General features: G+C 47.1%; 1 protein-coding gene across 1 annotated transcript in view; it reads right to left on the bottom strand.

The window, feature by feature from the left end:
* Window positions 1-17,117: 17,117 nt before the first annotated feature.
* Window positions 17,118-26,874, bottom strand: part of SDAD1 (SDA1 domain containing 1) — a 46,109-nt gene continuing 36,352 nt past the window's right edge. The window contains exons 19-22 of the mRNA XM_088456435.1: window positions 25,126-25,316; window positions 23,565-23,649; window positions 17,493-17,654; window positions 17,118-17,411 (exon numbers count right to left, since the gene is read on the bottom strand). Of these exons, the coding sequence (XP_088312561.1) occupies window positions 17,361-17,411; window positions 17,493-17,654; window positions 23,565-23,649; window positions 25,126-25,316 (489 nt within the window). The 3' untranslated portion in view covers window positions 17,118-17,360. The remainder of the gene's footprint in view (window positions 17,412-17,492; window positions 17,655-23,564; window positions 23,650-25,125; window positions 25,317-26,874) is intronic.

Raw genomic sequence — 26,874 nt, 5'->3', positions numbered from 1 at the left:
CATTAGCAGGTATGATTTCCACCTGCGTACGGTTTTGTGCTATCCCAATAAACTGCTTGCCAAACACATACCAAGCCGGTTTTCAATACAACACTAATTGCTTTTGTGACCACCCGCGATTAATCGCTGCAACATCATGGAGTCCCGGGACGGAGGAGAAGGCCATCGCCAATGTGGTCGAGTAATCCAGACCCTAAACTGTGCGAGCATTTTGAAGGGAAAGAGGATGTTCCAGTGACGTATGTGACGGTCCGAACACATTTGACGTTCGCATCTGCTAATGTATGTACGCCCCAAAAACGCCTCGCCACGCCTGCGTTTTTCCATCTCCACCCCCGTCCACACCCAAAAACGCCCTGTTCTGTCAATCACATTTGACATGTCACTTCCTGTACGCTATTTTAGGAACGAGAAAAAAAGCTCGCAATCTGCCGTACGCACATGCGCAGTGTAACACCGACGCATGCGCGGTTAGTCAACATCGGAACGCAACGAGCGTACTGTTGGTAACGTGCGGCTCTGAATGAGGGCCATAGTGTCCCTGATTCACATTACACCATAAAGTAGTGTCTCTTATTTATTTACGACACACAGTAGTGACCCTTTTACACAATGCCCACAGTAGTGGTGCCCCCTATGCAGTGCCCCAGTAGTAGTATGCCCCCCAGTAGCAGTGCCCCCATTAGCATGCCCCCAGTAGTAGTATGCCCCCCAGTAGTAGTGCCCCCATTAGCATTCCCCCCAGTAGTATGCCCCCCATAGCAGGCCCCAAGTAGCAGTGCCCCCATTAGCATGCCCCCAGTAGTATGCCCCCCAGTAGCAGTGCCCCCAGTAGTAGCGCCCCCTTACAAACACACAAATAAAAAAAAAAAAAAAAAAAAAAAAAAACTTACCTGAATCTTCACTCCTGCCGCCGTCCGCTCTGCTCTATTACGCGTGGAGGGAGTCGGAAGATGGAGCTCATGAGTGAGCTCCACCCAGCTCCCTCCGTGCAGCAGCCAGTGAGAGTCTGCCTGACTCTCATTGGCTGCTATTACAAACACACAGCTGCCGCTGGCTCTCTCCTAGGCTTAGTACACAGACTCCCAATAATAGTAATAATAATAATAGCACAGTCAACAATTTGGCTTTTGCAGGTGACCAGTCCACCTATGTAGCTGACCCACAGGACACTCTCTATCTTCCCTATCAAACAAGGGCCCTCATTCAGAGCCGCTCGCAAACAGCGAGCGCTCGCTCTGAATGAGGGTGGCCGCTTTTTTTTTTTAAAGCCGGCCTCCTGGCTGCTCGCTAAGCTGTGGATGACCACCCACAGCTTTTGCGAGCGGCCAGGTGATGGTCGCGACCATCGGACTCCCGAAGAAAGTAGTGTTCATTCTAGTACCCTGCATCTGCCACAACCCATGCAGGTCCTCTTTCCTGCCTGGGGTGTCACTATCTGCTCTGGTGCTTCTAGCACACCCTGGCCTGTATCTGAGCAGTTTGTTGCATCAGCTGAGTGTGCTAGAAGCTCCAGAGCAGAGAGCGACACCCCAGGTGGGAAAGAGGAACTGCACGGGTTGTGACAGGTGCAGGGTGCTAGAATAAACACTTTGGGCCATATTGAATTTGCCGTTTTTTTCAGGGATAAAGTATCGGGCGCATGCCCGCTTATCCCCGTATTCAATTAAGATCCTGCAAAACTTATGCTAATGCAAACACAACTACATTCTCTCATGGATCGCAGTTGCTAAAATATGCTAATGCCTTTCAAAGCACAGCCGAGCATAGGGACGCCCACTGTTGCCTTCTCATACCAGTCCGGCAATGTGCAACAGCATAAACATCGGTAACATTAATGCAGATCGAGTAGTCATGCTGCATATGCGGCAAGTCTGACCAGCCACTAACACTGCAGATTTCCTGACACGCAGAGAGCTCACATGCTGCGACAGAGATCGCAATGGCTGATATATGCATGCCCATGAAACAAAGTTTAAATGGTCCCGACACACCTGCGTTTGCATAGCCACCCCCCGTTACCTCCCACAAACGCTGACTACCTGTCACTCACTTTGCGAGTAAATTCAGTGCGTGCGTGATCACCATAGAAACGCTGCGCATGCACAATGGCAAAGAATCGCTTGATCTGCGTAGATATCGGCATTGCGTAAATATTAGGAATTAGGCCCCAAGGCAGGAAGGTCTCACATTCATTAAGGCAGTGGAGAAGTTTGAGACCCTCCAAGCTTATACGGTGGCATTTCTGCAAACTCATCATAATGCGGTTATGTAATAGGGTGCAACTTGCAACCGCTGCGGGAATTCCCGCGAGTCTTCCCATATTGTTAATGTGGCAATCATTTTAAAGGCTAAACCAGCTTTGCTGATGCATCTCACATCCTATTACATAAGCCCTTATGTCTCCACAATAAGGCAGGCCTTTACAGCCAATGACTGGGATAACCCCCTACTAGACACATTACTGTTGCAGAATTCCATCTCCAAAAGAGCTATTTCTTCTTCACTTTATATATTCCTGAGAGAAACTATGGACCATGATAATCTTACATACAGACAAAGATGGTAGGATCAGTAATGGAAGTGAAAGTACTGTATTGCCTCCCTTATGGATCACCCCTAAGTAACCCAACTTATTCATAAATGAGCTGGTGTCTAGTAGGTAATTAGGGTGACCCACCACACAAGCTTGTAGTAATGCACCAATGTAAATAGAAGTGCTCTGAAACAATGACAGAAATAATGGGGTGACCCAGGGGGATGTTCAAGCACTTATGGAGATGGCCATCTACAGCATTTGTGCAGGGCCGGATTAAGGCTTGTGGGGGCCCCAGGGCAACTAAATTGTGGGGATCCCCTTCAAGCCACACGGAGCCCCCCTTCTCCCTACCCCTCTCGACAGAGCTACTTCCTAGTCCTATCATCGTCACGGACGTAATGTGTCACGTGACGCTGATGAGAGGACACGGGAGCCGCTCTGCACTGTATGCAGCAGCACTGACTGTGCTGCTACATACAGTAACACCGGAGCGCAGCAGTGAGCCTTAATCCGGGAACAGGTGTCATTGGACACCCGTTCTCGGCAGGGTTACACTGACCCTGTGTGGAGACCCCTCCGTGTGCGGGGGCCCAGGGACGACTGCCCGTCACCCCCCCCTTGATCCAGGCCTGCATTTGTGTCAGACTTGTGTACATCTCTGAATCAGGCCCCATTATGTATAACATACTTGCCGACAATTCTTGCGTGGGATTCGGGGGGGGGGAATTGGGCTTACAAGTTCGCCCAGAAGGGAGGGTGGGGGTGGTTCAAGTAGGTGGAGCGGGGGCGTGTTGATGCGATTGCATCATAGTGGCAGAGCAGCAGCAGTCTCCATAGAACCTCCGCAGCCCTGCACACAGCAGCGTGTCCTGGCCAGGGAAGAGTGAGAGTCCACTTAGCAGCAGCAGAGCCGGATTTAGACCTCATGGGGCCCTAGGCAGGATACTAGTTTAGGGCCCCACTCCTTCAAACTACGCTCATCACAGCCCCTGTCAATCCCCCTCATTACAGTCACCGCCATCACAGCTCATATCCCCTCTTCTCAGCGGACCTTCATCCTAGCTCACTCATCCCCCCCATGGAGTCCCTCACAGCCGAGCACCTCTCACCACAGCCCCAGTCATCACAGCTCCTCCATCACATCTCAGTCCCCCTCCATCACAGCTCCTCTTACTCCCCCTCATCACAGCCCCCTCCATCACAGCTCTTCTCACCCACCCTCATCACAGTCCCCTCCACCACAGCTCCTCATATCCCCTCTATCAGAGCCCTCCATCACAGACACCCACTTAGACTTACCTGGAGCCTGGTTTCTCTCAGGCTCCAATAGCGGCAGCAGAAGACTGGCAGGGGGGGCAGGTCTCGCCGCGACATCGGCGGGAACCCTCCTGAGCACTGCGCAGGCAGCTGTATCACAGTCTGCCCGAAGGCTCTCTGGGAGTGGAGGCGGGACCGCGTGATGTCATGTGGGACTCACGCTGTGCTCCTCTGGGAGCGCTGCGATTATGTAATTTTTTCGGGCAAAGGGGCCCGCCCACGGGCCCTAGGCAAGCGCCTAGGATGCCTAGCGGGAAATCCGGCCCTGAGCAGCAGCAGTCTTTCCTACTGACAAGGGCTCCGCCGAGCCCCTCCAGCCGGCCAAGGTAAGTACCCGCAGACCCCCCCCCCCCCTCTCTGCACTTCTACCAGTTAGGGGGCAATTCAGCTACTGACATGGTCTATCCCAGCACATCATGGCCAGCTACATCACTGTTTTTTTCCTCACATACCATAGAGCTGTATAGGAAATCTGCATCGGTGACACCACTATTCTGACTGCTCCACTTACATGAGTGACGTAAAATGTAATCTTTATTGTGTCTGAATACAAGGTCTCTGATCTTTGTAGGGTCTATGTAGTTATTAGTATGTGATTAGAGAAGAATAAAGCAATGAGATATGTGATGGCTTAATCTGGTATTCTCTTGTGCTAATACATAGATACAATTACACAGCAGAAGCTGGAAGTGGAGGCTCTCCTCCAGCTACACACGGAGGAGATGCAGATTATTATGCTGAAGAACAAGCTGGAGCTAGAATCATTAAAAGAGGAGATACGGCAGCTGCAGGAACAGCTCAGATGCAGATCTATCTACAGTATACAGATTATTTTCTCTTTATGTAGAACAGGGCTGGAATAGTAGGTGGTGAATTACATTTGGCCCAGGTACATTATTAATTTCCCCCAGATGAGGGATACGGTAGGAGGAGAGACAGAGGAGCCCATTTATCAAAATGTATTTGAGGTAAAATCAAATACTAAGTATCTCTTGGATGTATTAAGGAGGGACTACGATACCTGCTGTGATCCCTCCATTGCCAATGGCAGCCGCCTCCCCCATAGGTTTCTATGGGGGAAGCGATGCTGCCAAGTTTACCAGTATCCGGTATCTGAAGACTGCGTTAGCCGCTGTAGCCTATAGGCTACACCGCGCACTATTAGCCGGCGGAGGGAACCCACCCCAGCTATGGCGGATGTACATATGCAGTCCACGAGACAGAGCATGCACACCACCTCCTGCAGTGGCTGGGTGCTCCACCGAGACATCGCAGGAACGGACTCCTTTTGTCCCTGCGATGTCCCGGATGATACTTCCGGCCAAAGAGATCACTTTTGCAAATCGATTATCGGCATTACTGTCATGCCCTGGTCGCTTTACAAAAGCGATCAATGACAAATGGGCCCTAGAGAGAGATAAGGGAAAAGGAGGGTAGAGAGACAACAACCAAATGGCAGCACCGGCCACAACAGCAAGCGACCCGGCCAATTTATCAGCAGAAGGGGACCTGCTGAGAACCCCTTAAAGGCGGCCGAGGCCGCAATTTATCAATAGAGGGGGACGTGCTGAGATCCCCTTAGAGGTGGCCGAAGCAACGCAAATTCATCAGCAGAGGGGACCTGCTGATAACACCTAAATTTGCGGCGCTTCAGCCACCGCTTATCAGCACAGGAGGACCTGCTAAAAACCCCAAAGAGGCGGCCGAAGTGCAGCAGTGATATTGCACGGAACAGAAGAGGGGGACCTGCTGAGAATGCCTATCAGGCGGGCAAAGCGCTGCAGTGATTAGCAGAGGGGGACCTGTTGAGAACCCCTAAGAGGCGGCCGAAGCGCCGCAAATTTATCAGCAGAGGGGGACCTGCTGAGAACCCCTAAGAGGCGACCGAAGCGCCGCAAATTTATCAGCAGAGGGGGACCTGCTGAGAACCCCTAAATGTGCGCTGCTTCGGCTGCCTCTTAGCAGCAGAGGGGGACCTGCTGAGAACCCCTAAGAGGCGGCCGTAGCGCCGCAAATTTATCAGCAGAGGGGGACCTGCTGAGAAGCCAAGAGGCGACGGAAGTGCCGCTAATTTAACAGCAGAGGGGACCTGCTGAGAACTCCTAAAAGACAGCAGAAGCGCCGCATATTTATCAGCAGAGGGGGACCTGCTGGGAACCCCTAAATGTGCGCTGCTTCGGCTGCCTCTTATCAGCAGAGGGGGACCTGCTGAGAACCCCTAAGAGGCGGCCGAAGCGCCGCATATTTATCAGCAGAGGGGGACCTGCTGAGTAACCCACATCAGGCGGGCAAAGCGACGCAATTTTATCAGAGGAGGGGACCTGCTGAGAACCCCTAAGAGGCGGCCGAAGCACCGCAAATTTTATCAGAAGAGGGGGACGTGCTGAGAACCCCTTAGAGGTGGCCGAAGCACCGCAAATTTATTAGTAGAGGGGAACCTGCTGAGAACCCCTTAAATTTACGGCGCTTTAACCGCCTTTAAGGGGTTCTCAGCAGGTTCCCCTCTACTGATAAATTTGCGATGCTTCGGCCACCTCTATGGGGTTCTCAGCATGCCCCCTTCTTCTGATAAAATTTATGGCGCTTTAACCTTTATCAGCAGAGGGGGTGTGATGAGAACCCCTTAAAGGCGGCTGAAGAACCGCAAATTTATCAGCAGAGGGGGACCTGCTGAGTACTCATTAAGAGCGGCCGAAGCGCCACAAATTTATCAGCAGATGGGGACCTGCTGAGAACCCCTAAGAGGCGGCAGTAGCGCCACAAATTTATCAGCAGAGGGGGACCTGCTGAGAACCCAAGAGGCGACGGAAGTGCCACTAATTTAACAGCAGAGGGGACCTGCTGAGAACTCCTAAAAGACAGCTGAAGCGCCGCATATTTATCAGCAGAGGGGGACCTGCTGAGTAACCCACATCAGGCGGGCAAAGCGCCGCAATTTTATCAGTAGAGGGGAACCTGCTGAGAACCCCTTAAATTTACGGCGCTTTAACCGCCTTTAAGGGGTTCCCAGCAGGTTCCCCTCTACTGATAAATTTGCGATGCTTCGGCCACCTCTAAGGGGTTCTCAGCATGCCCCCCTCTTCTGATAAAATTTACGGCGCTTTAACCTTTATCAGCAGATGGGGACCTGCTGAGAACCCCTAAGAGGCGGCAGTAGAGCTGCAAATTTATCAGCAGAGGGGGAGGTCCTGAGAACCCATAACAGGCGGCCGAAGTGCCGCAAATTTATTAGCAGAGCAAGACATGCTGAGAACCCCTTAAAGGTGTCCGAAGCGCCAGAAATTTATCAGCAGAGGGGTACCTGCTGAGAACCCATTAAAGGCAGCTGAAGCGCCGCAAATTTATCAGCAGAGGAGGACCTGCTAAAAACCCCTAAGAGGTGGCCGAAGCGCCGCAGTGATATTGCACGGTACAGCAGAGGGGGACGTGCTAAGAACCCCTATCAGGTGGGCAAAGCGCCGCAGTGATTAGCAGAGGGGGACCTGCTGAGAACCCCAAAGAGGTGGCCAAAGCGCCACAAATTTATCAGCAGACGGGGACCTGCTGAGAACCCATTAAAGGCAGCTGAAATGCCGCAAATTTACTAGCAGAGGAGGACCTGCTAAAACCCCCTATCAGGTGGGCAAAGCGACGCAGTGATTAGCAGAGGGGAAACTGCTGAGAACCCCTAAGAGGCGGCCGAAGCGCTGCAAATTTATCAGCAAAGAGGGACCTGCTGAAAACCCCCAAGAGGCAGACGAAGCACCGCAATTTATCAACAGAGGGGGACGTGCTGAGAACCCCTAAGAGGTGGTCGAAGCGCTGTAAATTTATCAACAGAGGGGGATGTGCTGAGAACCCACAAGAGGCAGACGAAGCACCGCAATTTATCAGCAGTAGTGGACCTGCTGAAAACCCCTAAGAGGCGGCTGAAGCACAAATTTATCAGCAGAGGGGGACCTGCTGAGTACCCATTAAGAACGGCCGAAGCGCCGCAAATTCATCAGCATAGGAAGACCTACTAAAAACCCCTAAGAGGCGGCCGAAGCGCCGCAAATTTATCAGCAGATGGGGACCTGCTGAGAACCCCTAAGTGGCGGCGAAGTGCATCAAATTTATCAGCAGAGGGGGACCTCCTGAGAACCTGTAAGAGGCGGCCGAAGTGCCACAAATTTATTAGCAGAGGGGGACCTGCTGAGAACCCCTAAGAGGCGGCCGAAGTGCTGCAGTGATATTGCACGGAACAGCAGAGGGGGACCAGCTGAGAACCCCCAACAGCCGGATGAAGCGCCGCAATGATTAGCAGAGGGGGACCTGCTGAGAACCCCTAAGAGGCGGCCAAAGCGCTGCAATTTATCAGCAGAGGGGGATGTACTGAGAACCCCTTAAAGGCGGCCAAAGCGCCACAAATTTATTACCAGAGGAGGACCTGCTGAGAACCCCTAAGAGGCCGAAGCACCGCCAATTTTATCAGCATAAGGGGACCTGCTGAGAACCCCTTAGAGGTGGCTGAAGCGCTGCAAATTTATCCGCAAAGGGGGACCTGCTGAGAACCCCTATCAGGCAGACAAAGTGCCGCAGTGACTAGCAGAGGGGGACCTGCTGAAAACCCCTTAAAGGTGGCTGAAGCGCCGCAAACTTATCAGCGGAGGGGAACCTGCTGAGAACCCCTAAGAGGTGGCCGAAGTACCGCACTCATGTTGCACAGAACAGCAGAGGTGGACCTGCTAAAAACCCCTATCAGGTGGGCAAAGCTCCACAGTGATTAGCAGTGGGGGACCTGCTGAGAACCCCTAAGAGGCGGCCGAAGCACCGCAAATTTATCAGAGGGGGACCTGCTCAGAAACCCTAAAAGGCTGCCGAAGTGCTGCAAATTTATCAGCAGAGTGGGACCTGCTGAGAACCCCTAAGAGGCGGACGAAGCACCGCAAATTTAGAAGCAGAGGGGGACCCGCTGAGAACTCCTAAGAGGCGGCCAAAGCGCCGCAAATTTATCAGCAGAGGGGGACCTGCTGAGAACCCCTTGGTGGCGGCCGAAGTGCCCCAAATTTAATATCAGAGGGGGTCCTTCTGAGAGCCCCTAGGAGGTGGCCAAAGCGCCACAAATTTAAACAAGAGATCATAAACATCACTGTTAGCTGCCTTAAGTGATCATTACCAACACTGTTAAGCCCATTGGTAGCTTGTTTTGTGCGGGCCTGAACAAACCAAACACTTCAGCCACAAAAGTGGCAGTGCTTGTTGCTGAAGTGGATTGTTAGACTGTGCATATCCTTTTTAATATACAACCCAAAGACAATCCCATCTTGCACCTCTTTTCTTTGGATTATGCACGGTTTGGGTCTTTTAATAATAGAAGTGCTGTGTGACTTGCAGTGTGAAGTGGTTGTCATTTGTTAAAAAACTAATTTAATTTTAAAAGTTGACAGAAATGCTTGCAATCTGGGTAAGTAGAAGTCATTCTGCTTGTGGAGTAGATTTAGGGAAAAAAAATTATGGTATTATCCCTCATACTCCCTGGTGTACCTCATAAATGTACTACAGAGGGTGTTACCTAATTAGGGGGGAGGGGTGGAGTATGGTCAGCCTCCTATTATTGCTTAGTATAAGATAGGCTGATTTGGAGTTTGCTGCTCTGCATTGCAACTATTAATTTTCTTGTTTTTTATTTTACCATGTGAGGAATCCTTGGCTATTAACATCAGCACAGTCGTCTGCATCCTAGTCACATCACACTGTGAGAGACGCATTTTCGGGCAAACAAATATAAAAAGACACCAGGCGCTAACAGTTTCACGGGACCTGGTGTGCTGAGAGCGCCTTTTTGGCCTAACTGCAGCAAAGATGTGTACATCTGTAAGATATTTTCCTGATTTTAACTCGTAATTTGGATCCTTTACATCTTGTAAGCACAGGCATAAATATTTGTGGGCATATACTGTAGGGCCTTTTTCAGAGATGTACACAAACCCAATGATTTACATCTCCAATGTTATATCTGCACATGCGAGTTACACTGTGCATGCATAGATCTGAGGCTGCAATGTTGCTTGCAGTGTCTAAACACTGCAGCATGATTGACATGCTGCTGGCATTTGGTGGTGACGACAGTCAGCATTCCGAAAAATAGGGACGTTGGCCCCATTTTCTTGGCGTGCTGAAGCTACTGGCTTCAACAGCGTGAATTTCCCAGTCATCCTGGGTAGCCTGAGGGTTTTACTCAGATGAGCAATGTTCACGTCGATGATCCGATGCGGTGTCCTCAGAAGCAGCAGCAGCGGATCAGAGAAGCTGGCAGGAGGCATCTATTTACACAAGAAGTCTCCTGTGGTTTTAGCATATTATGGCACAGCTGCTGTGTGATATGTGGTCATCTCTGAATCAGGCCCAGTCACTAATTGGCATATGACTGAGATAAAAAAGGTTTACTCCAGCCAATCCAGAAACCACATTTTAGACACTAAGTGGTAAATTTACTAAAGTGAGAGTTTTTAGAAGTGAGTTTTAAAAGTGATGTTGCCCATAGCAACCAATCAGATTCTACTTAACATTTAACTAGCACCTTCTAGAAGATAATAGCTAGAATCTGATTGGTTGCTATGGGCAACATCACTTTTAAAACTCACTTCTAAAAAACCTCTCATTTTAGTAAATTTACCCCTAATAGCTTTGGGCCTGATCTGAGGTAACTGTTCCCCTGAATAATTCCCTCATCCTGCATTTGGTTGTGGAATTTCACATGTCTATACTAGGGATGTGCATGCTCGGATAGGTTCGAATTTGCATGCAGTGTTCGGATTATTCCTCCAAAAACCGGGACTCAGAAAAAGGTAAAAAGTCATCTTACATGGACAAACATCATCATTCCTGGACAAAAGTCCAGGAATGATGATGTTTGTCCATGCAAGATGACAAATTGCCTCTTTCTGAGTTCCGTTTTTTGGAGGGAAAAATCCGAACTCGGCGTGCAAATTCTAACCTATCCGAGCCTGCACATCCCTAGTCTATACTGGAATGTGGCTGTAAGTGTTCAGCACAGAATTAGCTCCATTATTCTTGATTCCAGCAGAATTTCCTATTTTTTCCTATTTTCTTACTACCCCCAATAGCACAGAATGGGTCGACACTATCTTCATTACAACCTTGTTTTGTTCTTTTCATAGGCTATAAATTCTGCAAGTGGTAAATGTTTAATGACTCAAAAGAAAAATGTATGGTTTATCTAAATCCCAACCTAAGATCTAAAATGATCCCTTAGGACTTAGAGAACTCCTTTTCTTCGAGGTCCATAAGGTTCACAGGGATACAATGGGGGATATTATGGTTGGGAGACCAAGCACCAAACATGTTAAAGCTTCTGCTCCCAGAATGCCCCAGGTACTCCTCCATATATATACCCCACCCCTAGCCATAGGACTTTAGTTTAGTTAACAAGCCTCAAGGCAGGAGAAGGAAGAACAATTGTACACAAGAAACAATCTTGAATAAGATGAGGGAATCTGTGATCAAAATAAAATAACCGAATGCAGCCAGGTGCGTCAGGGTGGGTGCCCTGTGGACCTCGAAGAAAAGGGAGTTATCTAGGTAAGTCTACCATAACACTACTTTTCTTCTTCAGGGTCCATAGGGATCCACAGGGATGCCATGGGGATGTCCCAAAGCTGTTCCCCTAGGATGGGGGATGCTCCTGATCAGAAAGGAGAACTCATCACCCAAAGGAAGCATCCTGAGAGGCAAAAGTATCATAGGCATAAAACCTAAGAAAGGTGTGAACAGAAGTCCACGTGTCTGCCTTGCACAATTGCTCCTCAGCAGAGGTAACACGAGGGAATGCCCACAATGGCCCTACAGACAGAGTAGAATGTGCTGTCAACGTGTTTGGGACAGTGAGATCAACCTGTGTGTACACCTGAGAGAGTCATACGAAACTAAATCGAGCCAGGGTCTACTTGTTAGTTGGCCATGCTCTTTTGTGAAAACCATATAATACGAAAAGAGCATATGATTTTCTAACAGAGTTTAAACGCCCCACATAAATATGGAGAGAACGAACTACATCCAGACAGGCTTCATCTACAGAAAAGGTCTATAGCCTGAAAAGCTGGAACAATTTCTTCATTCACATGAAAAAAGGACACTACCTTAGGATGGTAACCCTCCCATGTACAGAGAACAGCTTTATCATGGTGAAAAATCAAAAATGGTGAGCGACAAGATAGAGCTGCCAAATCAGAGACTCTGCAAGCAGAAGAAATAGCAAGAAGAAAAAGTGTCTTTGCCGTTAACCACTTCAAATTACAGAACTGGAAAAACCTTTGGCTATTAGGAAGAAAGATTCAAGAGCCACGCCGTCAAAGCCAAACGAGGTAAGTCCGGATGTCGACATGGACCCTGCATTAGCAGATCCTGCCATAGAGGAAGAGGGTATGGACTGTCTATGGACAGATTCTGGATGTCAGTGAACCAATGACGTCTGGGCCAAGCCAGAGCCACCAGTATTACTGTTCCACCCTTGTGGTTGTGGCGTGATGCCATGAGATCTATCTCTGGTAGACCCAGAGATGGCCGAAGAGGTCATTCTGCCCAATTCAGAACCTTTGTCACTTCCTTCATGGCTGCATAACTCCTTGTGCCTCCCAGATGATTTAGGTAGGCCACTGTAGTCGCATTGTTGGACTGGATCTGGTCCGGCCAGCCATAACAAGAACCCTGTATACTGCTCGCAGTTCCAGAATGTTTATTGGCAGATGACTTTCTTGATTTGTCAGTCTTCCCTGAAAGGTGTGATGACCTGTCATTGCCCTACATCCACGAAGCCTTGCATCCATGGTGAGAAGCACCTAATTTGGAAGAACAAGTGCCCTTTGTAGATGTTCCTTTCTCGGCTACCACAGGGGGGAGTGACAAACCTCTGGAGTGAGAAAGATCCTCTGAGACCTTATAAGGTGATGCTGTCTGTTCCACCTGGAGAGAATCAGTCTTTGTAGAGGCCTGGAATGGAACTGAGCATACTCCACCATGTCAAAGGTGGATACCATTGATCCCAGGACCTGCATTGCTAACAGAATGGATACCCGTTGACTGCGTATTCACAGATAGATCCGCAATCTTGTCCTCTGGTAGAAACACCCTTTGTGCCCGAGAATCCAGAAAAGCTCCCAGATGTACCATTTGCTGAGTTGGAGAAAGTGTCAATTTCTTCCAATTGATTATCCAGCCATGCCTTTGTAGGCTATGGTCATCTGAAGGTGTGTTTTTTTAACATAACTGGGAGTCTGTACCAATATCAGAAGGTTGCCCAGATATGGCAGAATCTGACTCCCAGACGCCTGAGATAGACCATCATGGCTGCCAATATTTTGATAAATACCCGGGGAGCCGTAGATAGGCCAAAGGGTAGAGCATGAAATTGGTAATGTTGCTGAAGGACAGCAAACCGTAAGAATTGTTGGTGGAATGGTTTAATAGGAACATGCAGATATGCATCCTGAATGTCCAGGGAATCCATGTAATCCCCAGGCTCCATTTCATACGAAACTTGGGTACATGGATAAACCTGTTGAGGGTTTTTAGATTTAGTATAAGGCGATAAGCCTCATTCGGTTTCCGAACCAGAAACAAATTTGAATAACCACTCCTTCCCTGTTGAGACACAGGAACCGGGATTACCACCACCACCTGCAGCGGGGAGTGAATGGTTTTCCTGGGAGGCCAAGGCCTTGACCACATCTGATGGAGGATCTGTGCAAAATAACTTCTGGGGAGGATGTCTACTAAAAGTGAGGGCATACCCTTGAGAGACTACTTCTCGGACCCAGACATCTGTATTGGTCTGATGCCAATAATCCGCAAACTGAAGAAGTCGGCCTCCCACCCTGGGATCCCCCAGGAAGAGGCCCACTCCATCAAGCTTAGTGCTTGTTGTCCGGTTTAGAAGCTGGACGTCTTGCCGGGCCAGACCTCTTAGTTTGTCGTTTAGACTTGCGGAAACTAGTTGGCCTAGAGGAAGACTGTTCCTTTGCTCGTCCCTGAGGACGGAAGGACTGAAAAGAAACCTGCCTAGATCTAGTCTTTGACATAGATGGCAGACCTGCAAATTTTGAAGCTGCCATTGTAGTGATTATATTATCCAACTATGCTCCAAAAAGTACATTTCCATAGCGAGGCAGTACTTCCAGCGCCCTCTTTGATCCATTTATCAGCTTTCCAATATCTTAACCAAAGGGCCCTGCGTGCCACTATTGATGCCCTAGAAGCTAAAATTCCAGCATCCACTGCAGCCCTTCCCATATAAGAAGCTGCTTCCCATATGTGGAAGATATTCATCATCTGTTCTCTGGCAGCATTTGGAACGAATCTTCCAATGCCCCTATCCATTCTTCAACAGCTTGGGCAACCCAGGCTCCAGCCATAGTTGGACGAGCAACCGCTCCAGATGTCGAAAATATTGTTTTAAGACAGGCTTCAATCTTTTTATCTGTGGAATCCTTCAGCGAAAATGCTGATGGAATAGGCAATAGAGCATTTCTAATAAAAAGTGTTACATGAGCATCCACAGGAGGTACCTCCCACTTAGTACATACAGAAGGTGGGAAGGGATACAATAATGATATTCTTTTATTCACATAAAATCATTATTAGGGTTACCCCATGCCTCCTCGATAAGCACTGTAAGCTGTTCAGATACAGGGAACTCCGTTTTGACCACCTTCCGGAGCCTTACTATGAGCTGGTACATCATCCTGAATATCTAGGACTGAATTAACCGCCCTCACCAAAGGAGGAACAATCACCGTGGATGGATGATCCTTCTCCCCCAGAGCTGGATCCTAAAGAGGATCACAGTGCATCATCCGATTCCCCTGATAATGCGTCTGAATCCATATGTTGGGCAGACTGAAAAAAGATAACAGACTGGTAGTGACCAAAGTGCAAGTTATCAACTTTAGATGGTGTAATACTCTGACTAGAATGGCCATAAACATTCTTCCATGAAGGATGCATAGGAGGTGCAAACATAGTATACTGTGGACACCTCATCAAAGGAGGCATCGTAGGAGCAGCCATATGATCCACAACCTTCATCATAACCTGGGAACAAGAGGAAACCCAAGATGGCTTTTGTCCAGGGACAAGTAAGCTGGATTGGTGAGGTGACTCTTTATAACAGACAACACACAAACCATCCTTTACGTCCCGAGAGGACACATAAGCCGTACATCACTTACATGGAACCAGCACAGGCTGCTCCTCCTCCTGTTTCCCTTTATCTTTTGACATGGTCAATAAAGGCAATAATTGCAATGTTATGTGACAGCCTTCACAAAATCTTAATGGAATGTGTAGTACTCAAAGAAACCTCCACCCAAAAAGATAAAGAGAAAACAGTGATAGTTATAATTGACAGATTTAGAAATAAAAGAGTGTCAATCAGCAGCTAGCAGTCACATACAATTCATATGTAATATTATTACAATCAGCTCTAAATCAACTACAACAATGCAAAGGAATGGTAAGACATAGAGCACCATATACATTAACCAAGGGAGAGGTATACAGGGAGACTGACCCAGACCCTCCTGAGACCATAGCTACAGGACGCACTGAGTGTGGACCGTGAGCGTCTCATATACATATGGAGGGTAGGCGGAGCAACCCAGACGTGTGAAACCCTTTTGTAGGGACTGTCTGGGGAGGAGCTGCCGAGGGAGCGCCCTACCTCCCCTAAGCTGCATTAACCAGCCAGGTACGCTGGCCTCGTGGCAGCAGATAGCATCTGCTGCCAATCCCCGGCATCAAACGATAAGGCCCATGCTGGTGTAGTGAGGAGACGGACAATCCCGGGCCCTGACATCAGCGGCTTCTGGTGCGTCTGACACCAAAAACAAGGACTGCCACACGCGATTCCTCTTAAGCGAGGAATCGCCTTACCTGACATCTCTGAGCATACGGTGCAGTCCAGGATGCAGCATTGTTGCTAGCTAAGCTCAGCCACGACCCGCCGAAATCAGAAACACAATTACTGACGTCACGGCCCGGCGGAGGTAGATGGAGTCGCAGTACTTGAGTCTTAATTCAGATGCTTGGTACTGCCAACTCAGACAAACATAAAATAAAAGCTTAGGACTGCTCTGAGCGGTCCTCCTATTACAAAGGTGCGCCTTGATCCTGCCGCACCAAACGAACAACTGAAGTCCTATGGCTAGGGGCAGGGTATATATGGAGGAGGACCCTCCATATATACATTCTGGGAGCAGAAGCTTTAAGTGTTTGGTGCCTGGTCTTCCAACCATAATATGCCCCATGGTATCCCTGTGGATCACTATTGACCCCGAAGAAGAAATTGTTTTTAATACCACAACTGACAGTCTGAAATTTAAATTGGATACTAATGGGAGCAGTAATTTGAGATGGTGTAACATAATAGCCACCTCAGTGCGTGGCTTGGTGGATTCGTACACAACGTTTGTGAAGCAAGTATTCTAGAGAAGCTCCTCTGCATCAAGTTGTCGTATGAGGAGGAGAGAGTATTGTTGGACATGTTTAGTGAGGTATAAACATTAGTTATTTCATGCCTATCATTCAGTTCAGAAAAACATGTTATTCTATATAAATAGAATATCCAACAATGGCTTGTCTAGCACTTGAAGTATTAGTAAATAATGTACATTACCTATATCTGAATCCTAAATACATCTGTGTCCTTGTAAGCGATAAATAAGTCAGTCACTCACTACAATACATTATATTCTATGATTCAAGTAAAAAGGTAGTGTGTGGTCTGATTACTATTACTGCATATCATTAATTACCAGTATTTTCAAGTAGTTATCCCTGTATTTAACAAAGCATAATACTTTAGCACTATGGCAAACCATAGCGTTCCCACTAGGCTGTTTTAGCAGAGAGCCGCACCCTGCCCGTTTTCGTGGAGGCCTGTTAAAACAGCCTGCAATGCCATTCCCATCCACGGGCTGCAGTGTCCCACGGGTGTGGAAAACTGTGGTGTAGCGATCACCGCCGGTGAATAGGTGCCGGGGACATGCGCCCAGCATCTAGTCAAAGAGCTTGGGTGCACCCCTGCATGTACGTAAGTGCCTGGCACGCCTCTAAGAGTGATGAAAATTAAAGACAACCCTTTTTTCTCATGGTCACGCCCCCTTTTCAGGAGCGCGCCGGAGTGCCCTTTCTCTAGGTCCGGCGCCAGACCTAGAGTGAACACTAAACCATGATATCTATACAGAGTATAATAATGCATAAATGAAAGAAAATTAATCACGGCTTACAACAGAAACAGCAAACATGTATTTTGAAGATACATCACAGGTTGTAGTCTGTAATAAAACAGATGGATCAGCATTCTTAGCAACATCCATGGTTAGGTCCAGTTAGATTTTTTTTTTTTTTTAAACTGACGCATTAAGTGTACTGCCATTGTTGCACAATTTGCACTTGGCCGCTTTTTAGTAGTAGAAGTTGTACATGTAAAAGTCTTTAATTTTCACAGTAACATTATAAACTGCAGTTATTTCATAAGCCGTTTCCGTTTCTTCAGAAGTGCATCCCGCAGGGCAATCTGGAAACAAAGATACAGTAAGCTTATTTTCCAATGCCTGTGCTGAACACGCGTTTCGCTAATGTATTCTGTAATGATTACCTGTTTATCTCTGAAGGAACGCTTGTTCTTGCAGCGAATATTCTGGCTGTATCGCATCATCATGAAGCTTTTATTCTTTTTCTTTTCCTTGTTGGTGGAGCTGGCGTAGGGATTCAATTTTGTTTTTTTCCTCACAAACTCTTTTCGGTCTGTTCTGCCAGCCTATTCAAAAGACAAATATGGTGAGAAAAAACACAGAATTATGGTATAACATACCTTGGATCTACCTTGGGGTATGTAGTTGGATTGCATCCCATGCAAACAGCAAAGCTTTGAATCTCCCAGCAGGCACTGGTCCTCCTCCCTATATACCCCTCCCCCAGCCACAGGCATTCAGTTTGTAACCAAGCCTAAAAGGCAAGAGAGAGTGGAGAAGGAAGAAAAATTGCACAAGAAACACTCAACATATGAGGAGGAAATCTGTGAAAAAAGGGCGAAGAACAAATCCCAACTGAGGCCAGGTGCGTCAGGGTGGGTGCCCGGTGGACCCTATGGACCTCGAAGAAAAATAATGATCCAAGGTATGTTATACCATAATTCTGTATTTCTTCTTCAGGTTCCATAGGTTCCACAGGATCTACTTTGGGGACATCCTAAAGAAGTTCCCTTAAGGGTGGGGACGCTCCTGCGCAGAGAGGAGAATCCGCCGCCCAAAGGAAGCATTCTAGGAGGCAAACATATCAAAAGCATAGAATTTCATAAACATATTAACGGAAGACCAAGTGGCTGCCTTGCAAAGCTGTTCAGCCGAGGCGCCATGTTTTACCGCCCACGATGGTCCAACAGACCAAGTGGAATGTGCTGTCACCTTGTTAGGAACAGGGAGATCATCCTGTGTATACAGTAGACGTGACAAATAGTCATATGAAGCCAGTGAGCTAACGTTTGTTTGTTTGCTTCCAAGGAAGCTTCACCTGTAAACAGGTCTGAAGACTTGAAGGCCGGGACTACAATTACCTCATGTATATGGAAACGGGAAACAACCTTTGGGAGGTAGTCCGCCTTGGTAAGGAGGACTGCTCTATTTGGATGAAAGATCAAATATGGAGAACATCATGACAATGCTGCCAAGTCAGAAACTCTGCGAGCTGAAGAGATGGCGAAAAGAAAAAGTGTCTTCGCAGCCAGCCATCTTAAGTCCACTTTATCCAAGGGTTCAAAACGGTGTAACTTCAGTACCCTGAAAAACAAAGACAAATCCCACAGTGCCACCGGTGGGAGAAATGGAGGTTGCAGCCGCAAAACCCCCTGTAAGAATGTTCTAAAATCCGGCAGAGGAGCAAACTTGTGCTGGAACCAAACTGTCAAAGAAGAAACTTGGACTCTCAAGATAGCCAGACGAAGACCTAAGTCTAATCCGGCCTGAAGAAAACCTAGTATTCTCGATACCTTGAAAAAACTTTAGGGTCATTATCTGTGGGAACACCAAAAAAAAAATGAATGCCAAATTCTGATAGATGTGAGAAGCTGGCTTCCTTGCTCTCAGCATAGTCAATCACAGAAGCAGAGAAACCTCTGGCCTTTAAGACGGACGACTCTAGAGCCATGCCGTCAAAGCCAGCCGAGGTAAATCCTGGTAAAGGCAGGGACACTGCATTAGCAAATCCTGTCTTAGAAGCAGTGGAAGTGGACTGTCTACAGATAGACGTGTCAGATCGGAGAACCAATGCCTCCTGGGCCAGACAAGGGCTATTAGCATCATCCTGCTTCCCTCCTGTTTGAACTTTCTGATGACTCTTGAGAGGAGGGAGATTGGAGGAAACCGGTATGCCAACCTGAAGTTCCAACTCACTGCCAGAGGATCCATGTAGGCAGCTGAGGCGTCCCTTGTTCTGGACCCATACCTGAGGACCTTGTGGTTATGACGATGAGATCTACGTCCGGTAATTCCCACCTGTCCACCAGGAGTTGAAACACCTCCTGATGAAGAGCCCATTTTCCGGCGTGTATGTCCTGGTGACTTAGGAAGTCTGCCTCCCAGCTGACAACAACTGGGATGAATATTGCAGAGATTGCTGGAAGATAGCCCTCTGCCCACAGCAGAATCTTTGCCACCTACCTCATGGCTGCTGGACTTCGTGTGCCTCCTTGATGATTTATATAGGCCACTGCTGTTGCATTTTCGGACTGAATTTGGACAGGCCTGCCAGAAGAAGGTCCTGTGCCAGATTAAGTGCTTTGTACACTGCTCGAAGCTCCAATATATTTTATTGGTAAGCGAGCTTTCCTGGACCATCCACCTTCTTTGAAAGGTGTGATGACCCGTCACTGCTCCCCATCCTCGCAGTCTTGCGTTCGTGGTGAGGAGTAACCATTCTGGGATCCATAACGGATGACTCTTGTCTAAATGAGTCGTCTCCAGCCACTAAGCAAGGGAGAGACGAACATCTGGTGAGATGCAAATCATTTGATGCTTTATCCGATGACACTGACCATCCCACTGGGCCAGGATCCACAGCTGTAGGGTCCTGGAGTGGAACTGTGCAGAAGCCACCATGTCGAATATGGCTACCATGGAGCCCAGTATCTGCATAGCCAAGTGAACTGACACGGTTTGCTTTCAAAGTAGATTGTAGCACTACAATCTCATGTGGGCAGAGGATTCTTCTACCAGAGGACAAGATTGTGCAGAGACTCCAGCAGTGCCCCCAAGTGCACCATCTGCTGAGTTGGAGAAAGAAAACACTTTTCTTAATTGATTACCCAACCGTGCTCCTGTAGGCAGACTATGGTCACCCGTAGATAACACGAACATCTCCTGAGATTGTGCCAATATCAGGAGGTCGTCTAGATATGGCAGTATCTTGACTCCTTGTTTTCTGAGACGAGCCTTCATGACTAACATTATCTTGGTAAATACCCGAGGGGCTGTGGCCAGACCGAAGGGTAGAGCCTGAAATTGGTAATGTTGCTGATCTACCTGAGAAAGACCTGGTGGGATCTTGCAATGGGGACATGCAGATATGCATCCTGTATGTCCAGTGAGACCATGAAGTCTCCACGCTCCATCGCCAGCATAATTGACCCTAGAGTTTCTATACTGAATTTGGGCACCTTGATGAACCTGTTGATAGACTTCAGATTCTGTATAGTGTGGTGTGACCCATTGGGTTTTTGAATCAAAAATAAATTTGAATAATAACCCCTTCCCTGTTGAATCACAGGAACGGGGACTATGACTCCTGACCTCAGAAGTGCCCCAATAGAATCCCGGTAGGCTGAAGCTCTGACCAGATCTGCAAGAAGGTTTGTAGCAACAAACCTCTGAGGGGGAAGCCTTAGGAATGTGAGGGCATAACCCTGGGAGACCAGCTCTCGCAACCAGGCATCTGTAGTGGTTTGCTGCCAGGCCTGGGAGAACTGTAAAAGTCGGCCTCCGACCCAGACATCCTCCAGGGGGAGGCAAGCCCCATCAGCCCGTAGGCTTACCGTCTGGCTTGGAAGCCGAGCGTTTAGTTGACCAATATTTTTTGGGCTGTGGCTTCCTGTGGGACTGACTGTCTGGCAGAGGACTGTTTCTTTGTCCTACCCTGTGGACGAAAGGACGACTACCTCCTAGAGGTAGACGTAGATGGCAATTCAGCAGACTTCGGTATTGCCAAAGTAGTCATTATGTCATCCAACCCTGGTCCAAACAGTACCTTCCCTGCAAAAGGCAAAGATTCCAGAGCCTCTTAGACCCTGCATCCGCCTTCCAGGTCTTTAGCCAAAGGGCTCTACGGGCTGCAGTAGAGTTAGCAGAGACCCTAGAAAGGCAGGATGCCTGCGTCAATTCCCACTTCCCCCGTATACATAGCTGCTTCCCGCATCTGGCAGACAAGGGACTGCTGCTCCTTGGTTGGATCAACTATAATATCCTCCAGAGATTTCATCCAATCCTCCATAGCCTTGGCCACCCAAGCTACAGCCATAGCTGGCCTGGTAATAGCTCCAGATAGTGAAAACATTGATTTCAAGTGATTATCAAGTTGTCTATCTATCTATCTATAACCTCTTTTAAAGAGGATGCTGCAGGAATGGGTAACGTAGCGCTCCAAATTAATCTCGTCACATGGTCATCTATCGTTGGGGGAACTTCCCATTTATTACACACCCCTGGAGCAAATGGGTACAGAGAGGTTATATTCCTTGTGGCATGAAAATGCTTACTAGGAGTATCCCATGCTTCAGACATGAGATTCGACAGCTGCCCAGACTGAGGGAAATAATCCTTAGTCACCGACTGACGCCTAAAGATTGGCTCCTTAGATGCCAGAGACAGCTCCTCTTCCTCCATATGGAGAACAGATCTAGCCGCCCTTACTAGAGAGGGAACATCCACAAGGGACTGATGATCTTCTTTCACTGAGACAGACCCTTATTTCTGTTTGGAATGGATAAGCAGGACGGAGACAAATAAGCTTAAGAGGTTTATTTATCAAGCAGTGAAAAACTCAGTGAAGCGGACCAGTGAAGAAGTTGGCCATGGCAGCCAATCAGCTCCTACCTATTATTTTATAGACTGTACTTAATAAATATTACTTTAAAGCTGATTGGTTGCCATGGGCAACTTCTCCACTGGTTGATAAATAAACCCCTAAAGGTTGTACTTAGGACTCTATTCATAAAGCTTTCATAAGGTGATAGGAAATCTTACCACAGCAGCTCACATTTTCGTTGCGAAAATGTGTTTTTTTCCATGTCATTCAGGGACACTTATCACTCCAGCAATACATTTAGTATGACGCACATACAGGGCAATATACACAAAAATAGAGATGGCACATGTGTCAGGGAAAATATTCCTCTGGGACCTGAAGTATCACTGTATTGCAGTGGGATTCTGCACTACAATGCTGTGGATTCTATTATTTCTTATGTCCAGTTAGACAAAATTCCCTGACAAAGGCCCTCATTCAGAGCCGTATGCTCTGAGCAGAGCGCACGCTCTGAATGAGGGCCGCCCTCCATAATTCTGGAGCGTCCTCCTGGACACTCGTATAGCTGTGGGTCACCACCCACAGCCTATACAAGCGTGCAGTTTGATGGCCGCGATGGTCGTGACCATCGCGACCATCGAAACTGTGAGCCGGAGCCTGCGGTTGAGGTTTTCAACCGCAAGGCCCGGAGTGATTTTGGCTCTATCAGAGCCAAAATCACTCCCACTGACATCACTAGTGATGTCAGTGTGCTGGCTTCTGACAGTAGGCGTTCCCTTGGGAACGCCCCGTCAGGGAGGCACGTCCCCGGCACGCCCACCAAAGGGGGTGTGCTGTCAATCAACATCGACAGCACGCCCCCTTTGATCAGACACAACGAGCGAAGGAAAGTCCTTCGCTCGTCGCGTCTGGCGCATGCGCACGATGGAGCTCCCGCCGTCGTGCGCATGCGCAGTGCACAACATCGACCCACTTGCGAGCGGACAGCCGCTCGCGAGTGGGTCTGAATCAGGGCCAAAGACCCATGTAGTGCAGGGATTATGGAGAGAGCGGTGGCATGGTTAGAAACCTTTGGCTGCTGTCAAAATGGCTGAAAAAGAGTGATTGTTCCCAATTATAAAGAACAAGGGAATATGCTGGCACTATACAAGTAACTTAACAAAAACAATGCCACCAATAATAATCCCCAGATCAAGCATTTATGTCTGGCTCTCTGTTGATCGGTGCCCTGCTCCCGACCAGAAATCCTTGACACTGTTGGCACGCTAATCACTGATCAGAGTCTGGTAAATACTAGGAAATGGGTCAGGAGGAGAAGCGGGTGAGACATGGGAGCTCTGCTATTGGGCGAGGAAGATATTACACTTCATTACTCTTCTCCCTCAGCGAGGCTCATTACACTATCCATAGATGGTGTAATGATATGGAGAAGACAAAAAGGAACAAATTACCTCTCTGTTCTTCTCTGAAATAACAAATACTAGTATTGCTGAACCAATTATATTAAAACCTGAGACTTCTCGATGGTTACCCATTGATCAGACGACATATCGTCGTCTAGTGTGTACCCAGCTATACAGCAAATTACCATAACACATACAAAAAAAAAAAAAAAAATCTACTATATAAAACACAATAAATGTTACACACTCACCATAACTGTTGCAAGTCTGGTCTCTTTGTCAGACTTTGGCTTTTTATGCAGATGCTCAATATCTCGGAGTGAAAGCAATTCCCCTCTACAAGATATATAATCATTGTGGTAAGTCAGTATGAGAAATAAGACTTAAGGAAATTTACTTTTATACAGGATATTTTAACTTGTAGAATGACAATCTACAAAAAATAGTGTCTATTTCTATTGAAAAAGAATAAACTAGAAAAAAGCATAGATACAGAAATCAACAGGTCCTTTCCAAAATGGAGACTTAATATAATAATGTTTAAACTAAACTAATCAAAAATAAAAGAGCGGTATCCAAATAGCCCGGAACATTGTTCGGACGCTAATTGATCCCTGCGATCGGCGAAAAACTGGGATTTTTCACCGATTATCCCCGTTTTAAGCCGATGTTTTTTTTCACCCTAACCTATTATTTCGAACTAAATAATAGGATATATCTCACGAAAACACATAGGGTCTGCGATATGTGTTTTTGCCTTTGGTGAAAAAACGGCACTTATCGTGGATGAAAAAGCCCCAGATAAGTGCCGGCATTGGGTTCACTTTGGAGCTAATTGGATAGCCCCGGGGAATCCATTAGCGCCCGAACAATGTTGGGATTGGATACCCCCCTTAGTTAATATATAATATAGTAAAATACTGACCATTTCAACAACATGGGAGTACGACATGAATTAAGCGAACTACAAATAAATGGCACCTAAATTTAACAGAAATTAACGAATAGAAAATGGTGTTTACCAGCATTCAAATGTCACAGCATTATGCATTAAATGGCCTTATTTAATATAAGCAAGCTTGACCTACCCATAGAGCTTTATCTATTCAACAGTTATATGTGTAGCACACACCTATTCTGCAGCTCATTTTACAGAGAATATTTGAGACATTTATATAAGTTCCCACCCCAGTGAAGCTTGCAATCTATATTCCCTATCACACGGACAAACATACAATCTTGCACTAGGTTGGCTGATAGTAATTTTTAAGCTTTAACCTGTTTCCCGCTAAGGCTGGTCTCCTGAACCTATTTTGGCACTTTTTGAGTTGATCACATTGATCAAGAGTTACCAGGCGCCATCGGGATCTTCATCTGCCGGACTTCCAGCATCGGTATTTCATCAGCCGGGCTTAGGTCCGGCGGCATGTCATACCATTTCCTCTTATGTAGCTTCCCCTTAGGCCTACAGCTATCAAATGATCCTTTCCAGTTATGCTTTCTCAAAAAAATAAATATATACATGAAAAACACATCTAAAGCACATGTTCATGTACTGTAATATCAAACCTTTTTTTTGCACAGCACATGCAGAGCTCAACACAGACGTTTCAGAACAAAACAACTACTGCAGTACTGTAGGTTGTAACAACAGTGTAGCATAAACATTCTTAAACACAACTTCGGCTAAAACAGAAATATAAGACTAACACAATTACAAATGGACAAGTATAGACTAGATGGGTCAAGTCATTTTCATCAACTGTAGACATACATAGAAACAAATCCTTTATGGCGGAAAATAATACAGACCTGCTCTCTTCATCACTGTCTATTTCAATATTTTTCCTCTTCTCCGCTTTACCAGGTGCAGAAGTTACTTCTTTGGCAATCTGTGCAATACGAATTTTCTTGAACTCTTCTTGGGTGAGAAGTCTGCTGGCACTAACAGCTACAGCCTTGGCCTTTCGCTCATTTTCTGGCATTGCTTGAATCTTTTCTGACTGTAAAACATTTGTAGTCTATGAAGTTGTGACAAATATTCTACTGGTGCTATTGTTTGTATTACTGCACTACATTTTTGTTGACTGACGAGGAGTGTCTGCACCAAATACAGGAATGAACAGGAAGAGGTATAGGCGACAGCAAAATAAGAAAGCATTCAATTACAATTTGAAAGGAGTAAATAAAAACATCTGTTCTTACAGGATTGTTCGGGATTTGCAGAATATGCACGTACCAGTGGCACTGCGCATATTAATCTGGTGTCTCAGAGCGGGGATAGGGAACCTCAGGACCGGGGGCCGTATAAGGCCCCCGGAATCATTTGGTCTGGCCCTCGGAGTGGTTTTATGCTAGCCTTATCTGGCCAGCAGGGTGTCTAGAATGGCACCCTGCAGCCGGAATCTATGCGCAGCAGTGCCGCTTGGAGCGTCCTTAGGATGCTTCAGACGGTCACACCGCTGCCCTTACAGCTCTCCAGGACATCCTCAGGATGCTCCGGGCATTGCTGTAATCACCGGCAATTGTGGCCCCGCCCCTTGTGACATCACGCGGGGGGGGGGGCGTGGCCCGAACCGGGCCCACGAATAATGTTATATATATCAAAATGGCCCTCGGCAGAAAAAAAGTTCCCCACCCCTGTCTTAGAGCAAGGGATAAAGAAAATGTCTTTTTGTGAGAAACATAAGTTTATTAGGTGAGGAGACTTCTGTTCCTTATTCTTTCAGTGAATGGACCAATCATAAAGGCGACATCACAGAGAGCTACTACTTTACCATTTCCAGGTTTCTCAAGGCAATTAGCTATACAGTTGCATATTACAGTATATTCTGGCTACTAGTGGCAGAATTACTATACAACATATCCCCCATCAGTATTTTCACACAAACAGGAAACAATTCTGAACAGATCTTCTTGGCTACACGAATTCAATCCTTCAGCAGGTCATACATTGGCATATTATAGTGATTTTGTAACACTGCCCACTATTTCAAGTGAAATGGATAGAGGCATCACAGGACTTTACTCTCTAGTCCAAAAATCAGTGTGCAGTTTTCTTTGTAGTGGTGGCTCCACTCAATGACTTCACAGTTCTTCTAAATGTTGTAATATTTTTACCCAGCACAGACTGTGTAAAGGTTAGCATTACTGCCTCACAGCACTAAGGTTGTGGGTTCGATTCCCACTACGGCCCTAACTGTGTGGAGTTTGTATATTCTCCCTGTGCTTGCGTGGGTTTCTTCTGGATACTCCGGTTTCCTCCTACACTCCAAAAATATATTGGTAAGTTAATTGGATCCCAACAAAATTAACCCTAGTGTGTGTGTGTTAGCATGTGATAGGGACTATAGATTGTAAACTCCACTGGGGCAGGGACTGATGTGAATGGCCAAATATTCTCTGTAAAGCGCTGCAGAATGTGTGCACGCTACATAAATAACTGGTAATAAATAAATACCCAGGTGCAATGAAGTCAAAATCCCAGTAAGAAAGTAGAAGTGACATGTTCTCTCTGAGTTCCCAGATTACAATACAGGATTTTAACACCTACAACAGTTT

The sequence above is a fragment of the Taudactylus pleione genome, unplaced genomic scaffold, assembly GCF_031769625.1.
Source record: "Taudactylus pleione unplaced genomic scaffold, aTauple2 ptg000703l, whole genome shotgun sequence".
Lineage (NCBI taxonomy): Eukaryota > Metazoa > Chordata > Amphibia > Anura > Myobatrachidae > Taudactylus > Taudactylus pleione.
This window is presented reverse-complemented; position numbering and strand designations above follow the sequence as displayed.